The sequence below is a fragment of the Hyposmocoma kahamanoa genome, unplaced genomic scaffold (genome assembly GCF_003589595.1).
Source record: "Hyposmocoma kahamanoa isolate Upper Pololo Valley unplaced genomic scaffold, ASM358959v1 138, whole genome shotgun sequence".
Taxonomy (NCBI): Eukaryota; Metazoa; Arthropoda; class Insecta; order Lepidoptera; family Cosmopterigidae; genus Hyposmocoma; species Hyposmocoma kahamanoa.
The window spans coordinates 7,068,868-7,078,334 of NW_020653492.1; the positions used below are offsets into that span (position 1 = coordinate 7,068,868).

At 42.8% G+C, this 9,467-nt stretch overlaps 1 protein-coding gene across 1 annotated transcript in view; it reads left to right on the forward strand.

Moving 5' to 3' along the window:
- Positions 1-9,227, forward strand: part of LOC113240414 (collagen alpha chain CG42342) — a 206,728-nt gene extending 197,501 nt beyond the window's left edge. Inside the window, exons 16-24 of the mRNA XM_026477704.1 lie at positions 1,576-1,620; positions 1,685-1,756; positions 3,842-3,868; positions 4,192-4,245; positions 4,322-4,348; positions 4,425-4,460; positions 4,818-4,952; positions 6,859-7,520; positions 7,845-9,227. Of these exons, the coding sequence (XP_026333489.1) occupies positions 1,576-1,620; positions 1,685-1,756; positions 3,842-3,868; positions 4,192-4,245; positions 4,322-4,348; positions 4,425-4,460; positions 4,818-4,952; positions 6,859-7,047 (585 nt within the window). The 3' untranslated portion in view covers positions 7,048-7,520; positions 7,845-9,227. The remainder of the gene's footprint in view (positions 1-1,575; positions 1,621-1,684; positions 1,757-3,841; positions 3,869-4,191; positions 4,246-4,321; positions 4,349-4,424; positions 4,461-4,817; positions 4,953-6,858; positions 7,521-7,844) is intronic.
- Positions 9,228-9,467: the final 240 nt, after the last annotated feature.

Genomic DNA, 9,467 nt, shown 5'->3' on the forward strand with positions numbered 1-9,467 from the left:
TATATATATATATATATATATATATATATATATATATATATATAACAAAAACTCCTAACTATGTGCAGAGTGGTGGTACCTATGCGTTACTACAAGTACTACATGATCTTCAATTACTAATCTCGAGGACGAGGCGCGAGTATAATCCGGATTGAAATCGCGTATATTTGTTTTTTCAAACAAACCGACGTTTCGGGCCCTTAACAGGTCCCATGGTCACGATTGACTGAGGTGGTACAGTCTTCAACCAGTTATGGCCTAATACTAATGCAAACCACCCTATTTTTTCACTATAGTTACAATAGTTATTAATTAAATACCTTATTTTTACAATTACCAATTTTTACCAATTTACGCTACATTAAGTTTTAAATTATTTTATTGAGTGAATTTTTATTAAGTTCAATTTATTATTATTTAATAATAGGAATTAGAATAAACTAAAACATATTAATTAGTACTGCAGTCTTATGTCTGATTGGGATTTTTCATCAGAGGAAATACTGGATCCCAAACTGGTGATACGGGGAAACCATCTTCCCTGTTGAAATTAGGATGTTTTTTAATTTCAATGGCCTCTCGCAGCATCCTGGGTAGATAACGGACTTCTTTTGCAAGGATCTGGGGTTTGTCAAACTTCATTGAATAAACCTACACATCCATGACATGCTCGCAGACTGCAGACTTGTTTTACTAGGATTCGGGAAATCACTTAAGAACTTTAAATAAAAAAAAAATCCAATCTCCGAAATATCGCTGATCCGGCCCACTGTGTGTGATTTCCTGAATCCCGAACAGATCCAGGACCTAAAAAATATTGTCGTAAGGCAGCCTCCATTTCTGTGTGTTCCGCGAAGTGTAGGTAAAAAAACTCTACCTATTCCGATCCCTACTCATAGTTAAATAAAGCCAATAAAGGACCTACTGCGTACATGATATCGTTTATCGCGTCAATAATTTTTTGGACATCTTCTTAGATAGCTAACGTCGTCAAATTTTATTTGTACTGCTCGAATGTAATTTGTAATTGTAAAAATAAGGTATTTAATTAATAACTATTGTAACTATAGTGAAGAAATAGGGTGGTTTGCATTAATATTAGACATAACTTGTTGAAGACTGTACCACCTCAATCAACCGTGACGACGGGATCTGTAAAGGGCCCGAAATGTCGGTTTCTTTGAAAAAACAAATATACGCGATTTAAATCCGAAAAAATAGTTTCATTTTCTATTATAATTTTTGTTGAGTGCGGTGGGCCTAATGCGAGAACGACTGCTTCTCAACTGAGAGCCGAGAGAATACAGTGCGAACCCTGCGACGGCACGTGTCTAGGACTTTGATTTGTGGTTATACACCCACGTCTGTGAACGTTTAGTAGCAACTTCCCTCCTCTCGGTAGCGGTGAAGGGACACATCGCGATGAAACCCGCTTGTCGCAGAAGGTTCACCCTCTCCGGAAACACGGCAGACTACGGTCCAGTCTATTATTATTACACTGACTGCTTAGAAGTAGCCCGCGCACAGCAGACGGATGCGTAACCGGCCGACGATGACGTTTTCTTTTTATTGTAGGGAGACAGAGGGGAAAAAGGAGACGCCGGTCCGATGGGGCTGCCGGTGAGTATGGCGCGGCCCGCCGCGGCCGGGGGGGGGGCCGAGCTGACGAGGACGCCTGTTGCAGGGCCCCGTGGGGCTGCCGGGCGAGCCGGGCGTGGTGGGCGCCTCGGGGCGGCCGGGCGACGCCGGCCCCAGGGTGAGCACTCCGCCCCCGCCCCTCGACTCGTCTCCACCCGCTAACCTCGCACGCTAACTTGTGCCATTAATGCTAGAAACGAACGAGAGTTCGCATTGCCGTGGCGTTTGACATACTCCGATTGAAGCCTAGAGCTCTTTGCCACGTTGTTCCGTCGATCGGGAGATGTCGAGGGCTCGGCTGCCGCGGCTGCCGGTGTGTGGTTACTAACGCATGCGGGGTGTGGGGCGCAGGAGAACCGCTGGCCGCCGGACTTCGCGTTCACGTAGTGAGCGCCGCGCCTGCGCCGTGCGCCGCGGCGACCACGACACGACGACGACGCGGTGCCTCGTAAAGTGTAATATTTGTATGTACGGCCTCTCTAACCCAGTCGTAAGGTTACCGATGCCACAATTTCGCCAGTAAGTGTTACAGATTTGTACAAAGGTAATATTTTTTGAGTGCATCTTAATTACGTAGGCGCAGACTCCCGTCCCGAGCCACTTTTGTAATTGATAGTCGCAAATCTCTTCCCGGACTTCGTTATATTGCACTCGCGATACGCGCTCATTGCCGATTGCGACCTCTTTCTTTACTTTTTGATCTCCTTTATAATTTTTCGCCTCGCAGAAGTGCTCGCTAGAGTAGAACCGTGTAAATAGTGTATGATTCGACCAAAAGAGCTATTTTTAATCTTTCTGTATATTTGAATAAAAATGTGACGCGGCGTTCCGCGAGCCGAGGGTCGCCTCAGCGGCGGCCAGCCGTCGCGCGATGAGTTACTATGTGATATATTTGTAAATGTGAGATTAAATATTAAGTTAGTTAGGGCATCCCTCCGATAAGCATAGCAATTTGTAAATTTGTCTACTACTCATATCTTCCTGGTTCAATCGTGTTAGAAAACCTTCGTTGCAGTTATAATATGAAACTCCCTTCGAAATGGCTCTTTGGCACTCTATGCATGTAATAAATCCTATCTTATATGTGTGTATAAATGACTAGGTGTGTAAAAGTGCTAAGATATTCGTACTGTAACGTAATGCGCAGTGACGGTGCGCGCCGCAGGGCCCGCGCCCGCTCACTGCGCGGCCCGCGACTCCCGTCCGAGGCGGCTGCGCACGCGCCGTCTCTCAATGTTGACTCGTCTTATCGTGCCCACGGCCACGGTGCCGGCCAGGCCTGTGTATTACAGTGTTGTACATAGATTTGTAAACTATTTAAGCTGTTAGGTTCTAGGAAAGAAAGTTTCCGGATGTTAAAATACACCCACTCGTCGCGACTGACGAGACGCCACAGAAACTGCGAATTATTCGAGCGGTCGCTGCTGGACCGCGACGAACCGTATTTTAACATTCTGGAACGAGTTCCGTGTCGGAAGGTGAAATGTACAAACGTGTCGCGTAAGCGTCGGGGCGAGGGCCCGCGCACGCGCACGCGACTCGGCCCGTGTGCCGCTTCGCTCTAAGCTAGGATAAGCTAATTATAAATATTTCCTCCAGTCTCTCTACTGCTGTATCGTATTACTCTAAGAATATTGTTAAGATTTAGTTTTTTTATGAAGTCAAAAGTTGTCATTTGTACCATACTTACGCCGCGAGAGCATATTGTTGTTTACAAATTATTTTGAAAAATAAATTCTTGCATGCTATGCACAACTGTTTTTCTTTTATCTACTCCTTTCGCGTTTTCACCTCTCGACTCCGTCGACGTAATCTCCGGGCTGCCGCGGCCCTGCGCGCGCGCCGCATGCCGCCCACCTCTCTTCGCATGCCTCTCTCCGTGGTGCGCTACAAGCCTCTACAAATGCATACTGTACATATATACGTGTAAGGTGAAGCGTTAATAGCTAATTGAAATTACGTTCTAAGAAACTTTTCCTGATTTCGAAACGCTGATATAGTTGACATTTGAAAACAAATAAGAATTGTTTATTATTTTATTTTTTTACCGAAAGCATGTAAAATAGAAATCAAAAGTTCTTCTTAACACGAAAACGCTTAAACGATTTTAAATTTTTAATCAAAGAAATCGACATTTTTTTATATAAAACGACAGAAATTTGTGTCCAACATCTTGTTCTAGTAACGTTGCGTTGTTCCGCAGGGCCCGCCTGGACTCGACGGCATGAAGGTGAGTGAGACGGCGCCGGCGCCTCCTCCGAGCCTCACCTGCACCATCCGCTTTGCTTTCCATCCCACTCTCGGACAGAACATTCGTTCCACGCGCATACTACATTGCATAGCCCACGATTGAAGGCCCATTTGTTTCTCTTGATCACTTTGTTCAGGAAAATATTTCTAGCACATTTTTGACATTTTTTTGTTCTGGAGATTAATCGTTTGGTCCGTCAACATTAGCCAAACAGGCGGCTATGTTTATCTAGGATTATGCGTATGTCTAAAGCATTGCACTCGGATGTAACAGTGTAGCTAAGCACTGTGTGATTGCCGCAGGGCGCGCAGGGCGAGCCCGGCTCCAAGGGCGAGAGAGGCGACCCCGGACTGCCCGTACGTTACTCTTTTCACCACTAATGCCTTTATGCACTCACTGATCGGATACTAACCCAGTTTGGACTAATTCCAGGGAACGGACGGCATACCTGGACAGGAGGTAAGTATTGCCCTGATTTTTGCCACAATACTTGTGATTTGGTAAGCACAGTAGTAACGAGAACTGTTGTCGGCAGGGCCCCAAGGGCGACAAAGGCTACAAAGGAGAACCCGTAAGTGGGAGACCAGACGACATTCTTAATAACAAATCAATTTGCATGAGTTATCCAACTTCGTGAATTGCTGCTTCGAACAACATTCGACATAATGTGCACCCACTCACGGCATGCTCTCATAACGCTTGGCATTTTTTCCCACATCAAACCGTGTTATGGCCAGCATGCTGCTTCTTTACTAACAAATGACCTCGTTCTGAACAAGATACATGTACATATAGACTTACATCAGGAAATCCAACTATCGGTTAAAGTTACATTATTTACGTGTAATGACAAAAAAATCCGCAGAACAGTGTGAAATCTATAGTTGCAGTCGCAGATGGATATCTAAGAATCGGACGTATGTCGCAGGGCCCGGCGGGCAAGCGCGGCCGCAAGGGCGACAAGGGCGACAAGGGCGAGCAGGGCGTGCCGGGACTGGACGCGCCCTGCCCGCTCGGCCCCGACGGGCTGCCGCTGCCAGGCTGCGGCTGGCGACCCACCAAGGTCAGTTGCCTACACTACAGCCGGCGTTTGTGTACAAATATTGCTTACTTTCCAATGCTTTGCAAGAACTGGTGATTGGATTGGATTTGGATTGTGTAAGTGGGTTTTAGTGTTCACTAACAAAACCATAACACGTGGCTAATAAAGTATACTAATGATTTTTTCATTGACACAGAAGCAATCGAAGAAACTGTAATAACTACACTCCTCACGAAAGACAAAAACAATGGAAGTGCTTTAAGCCTCGATTACTATCAGAACCGCTGTCGCCAACACTCACACATTCATAATTTGACACACTGTGAAATCATGGTAAGGATTGGTCGTAGTTTCAAAATTTAAAAGAAAGAAAAATGTTAGATTGTTAATTTTAAACTTTACCTTGTTGGCACATCGTTAGAAGCTCAATATCATCAATACCTAATATTGCAAATTACGACGTTTGACTTCATATTGAAATTTCAATATGCTGCCATCTAGCGGTTAGTAGCTGAACAACGACAAATTCGAGATATTATTTAGTTCTCCATAAAACAGGCGACCATATTGCAGCGATATAAGGTTTGCTTTCGTTTCTTGTAACCAAAAAAATAATAAACAGAAAATTGAACATAATTTTAATACATTAAATAAAAATAAAATTTAATGATCATACTGAACGCCACCATAGATAATATTACAAGTGCGAATATCATTTTTGCGCTCCAAAGTAGCGAATTATGGTATTTTTCTACGATTTAAGAGATTTTCAGCGAGATAATTGACGCAACCATAACGTAGGTACAAAACGGAAATGGCGGACAAAGCTCATATTTACGAAACTTACGCGAACTGTTGGCACACGTGACATGCAAACTGTAGTCGTCACAATGTAAGAGGCCTAAATAGACAGCTAAGGAAGGCGATAGTATTTAACTTTTAATGCAACGAACGAAACAGTTAACAAGCAACTAAATAATGATAGAACATTTATTTCAAGTAGGTATTGTTTTCGCCCCAATACCAAAATAAAATACAATTTTCAATTAGTCCGAAACGTCCTAAAAATAGTTACGTTTTCAATATATTTTTTTTAAATAATAGTGTTTATAAAACAATTAATCGCCGAATTTCAGCGAGTCAATTCAAATTCACTTTAAAAAAAATTGAGTTTTTTGGATAGAGTGAGCGCGCGCGCGTGCAATTGCACATCTTTTGTACTGCATAATTTTAACATAATTATTTAAGTAACTCAGTCTTTATTTAAAATTTTTCTTTTAATTATTTTGCTTATACTTATATGTATAATTTATTTATGTCAAAAAGTGTCGTTGTGGCAATAAAGGATATTTGTATTTGTACAACGTTATTGACTTTTACGGAGGTACAGACCTGGCGACCTGAAATACAGGATCAACCTAGTTCACACACCAGTCTCTGCAAATATTGTGGTACAGTGTAAACTTTGCAGAGAAAAAATAAAGGTTACGAATATGATTACCGATATGTTTAGTTCACATCCCTATTCATGTAGCGATGACAAGTTTGTATCAAAAGATGCCTCTTATTTTGAGACGACTTATAAGCACTTCTACTGTATTTATTGTTCTGTGATTCTCCTTGTAAAGTGTAAGAATTCTTGTCAATTAATTAACTGGGTTGTTATCTCTGTCTCTATTTTAAATTTTGTAATAAATTCGTCAATCGCTTATGTAATAATTTATTTCGTAGATTAATTGTCGTGCATTAAAAACAGTCACAGTCGGTACAATGCTCGGCAGAACAACATTGCGACATTGATAGATCGCGTATTTCTAATGATGTCAAAGCGCGCAGGCATGCCTCAGCGAGCACAGTGCCGACTGAGCAGACGGAGAAGTTCGGTGTGTGTAGTGGTAGTGGACGGTAGCATGCATGTGTGTGGCAGGACTCGGCGCGAGAGGCGGCGAGTGCGGCCGCGGGGGGAGCCAACGCGGGGGTGCTGGGGGGAGGGGTAGAATCGGAGGAGGAGGACCCGGGAGAGGAGTACGACACGCGCGACGGCGAAGAGGAGCCCGAGGCGCGCGATTACGACGACTATGCCGAAAATGCGCACGTCGCACGCCACCGCGACTGAGACTGCGAAGCCACGCTCCTCTTACTGCTTCCCTCCTATTAACTAAATACCTTGTGTGATCTCACCGGTTTCCGAATCCGAAGCGGCTCCGTCGCTATGGACGTCAATGTTAAGGTTTTTGTAAATATCTACTCTCTTTTGTTTTAACTTTTCAAAGACTGTAAGAGTCAGAATCAGAAAGATTTACTATTATAAAATCATTCTTCTCCAATAAATGTGGTTGAGTAACGATAGATACCCACGGTCAGGTAAAAACAATGTATGCCGATGTGCCGTTTGGCGACCGACATTTTTCGTGAGAGAAATCGCGGCTATTCGCGACTTGTGACGCGTTGCGGCACCCAAAGCGCGTGCGCAATATCATAGAAAGTAGTTCTTCGGAACGCTAGCGATGCGGGCTCGCGGAAGTGGATCTCGAATCCTTTTCATCTCCTATCCATCCCGACGGCGGCGCGGTCGACCGACACGGGGCTGTGAGTAGTTTGCTTTGTCTGAGTCATTTACTAACAAGTCACTTTGTGTTTTTTACCATGGGTCATGAAAGTAACACAATTTATACTAATTTTAATAACACATAGGTTAATAACATAACCTACTGCAGACATTGGACTGAATGTCGTACCTAGTCCGTAGCCAACGTTTGCTCGTTTCAAACGAGAATCAGAAAAAGTTCCAGTTCCGAGACACCGATGCTGACCCACTTGATGCCCTTCGATGATACTTTGTTGACTCCTTCTAGACCACCACAATTTGAATTGCGCGAGAGTCGCGGTGTGTGACAACTACTTGCGTTACAGGAGAGCATGCTGGAGTGGGTGCGGCGCAGGCTTGACCTCGACAATGACCTGCATACCTGAGCGCCGCGCATGCCGTGCCACAGCGACATCGCTGCTACCGCCGGAAGCCGCAGCTAGCTACCGGCGACTACTGCCACCGCTAGTAACAATTGTGCACGCTTCCTCCAGCCACAAAAAGTCAAACCACAAAGTTGTGCATTTTAGAAATTCTGTGTGCTTAGTGCACTATGTGATCGCTAAGTTCATGTCTAAATTGAAAAATAATTCATATAACTAAGATAACTATAATGGTGGATTATCCACGACTTTCGGTTTCTAGTAAGTACAACACAAATTAGTTAACTCATATCGTCATAAACAGCCGTGTGTATTTATGACAATCTGGTTAACTAATTTGTGTATTTTGCCCGACTAATTGGAAGCTGAAAAAGCAGATAGCAAAAATAAATATCAGTCAATTAAAATAACGAATGAATAAGTTATAATAATGATACGCAAATTTAAATTTAGAAAGTCATCCAGTAGGTTCTCCAATTTTGAAGTAAGAAGATCGAAATATGAAATTAATTAAATGTACATAAATGAACATTTAATGAAGTAACTACAGCCGAAAAGAATAATAACATGGATTTGTACTCGTTCAAGGTAACGCAACGCACTAATTAATGAGCATTATAGATCGATATATATAAGGTCTATCGAGACCGACTGTAGAGCAAAAGAACGAGCAGCGGACTAAGCTTGGAAGGCGAAATGCACAAGGACCTCAGCCCGTGTTGCACGATGGCGGAAACGTATCTGTAATTGCAAGCAACACAAGTCCATCGCTACTCGTCATCGCCTCATTCTGTAGCAAACGTTTTGATACAAACGTGTGACCGAGTAGCAAATTTAGCACATTTTTAGATTTAGATTATTAGCCATTGTTATGTATAAATTACCTTTAAAATTGTTTGTGATCTTACTCACTCGCTATTTCGCCGTTACACCACAGTGTTTGTATGTACTATAAACATGTACTATTTTTTTTTGGATCTTGTAAATAGTATGGTGATAAAGTCGTATTAAGTCTCTTAGTTATGTAAGTAGATAGTTCATCGTTTATGTCCAGATGCACAACGAATGGCACTTGACGTCATCCTGGTTACAAAAACCAATACCTTAATATTTTTTTCGTGAAATGTCAACTTGTGAAATAGTGAAATATGTTTTTTATTGGCCGTTGCGAACGGATATGTATATATGTTGTAAATATAGGCTATTGTCCTTCAAAGCAGGTCATTTACACCACATTGAAATATATTCCTTTGTTTGCAAGTCGTGTTTCTGTCACTGCTTCTACCTCTCCTCCGTCACATCCGTGCGCACTTACATTTACGAAAACTGTTTCGACATTTTTGTAGAAATGCGCAGATTACACCTCATTCGCCATGTCTATTGGTCATAATCTTCCCACCAATACACCTACTATGGCGCGGCCTACCATAAAGGGGCCTCTCCCATCAAAGCACTTTACGGTGGCTCTGTATCATTTTTTTTGCGATCACAATTCAATTTAAAGACGCAAATTAGTTAACTTCTTTCAACATTCAAGATTTACAAAACTGAAATTCAACGGTGATT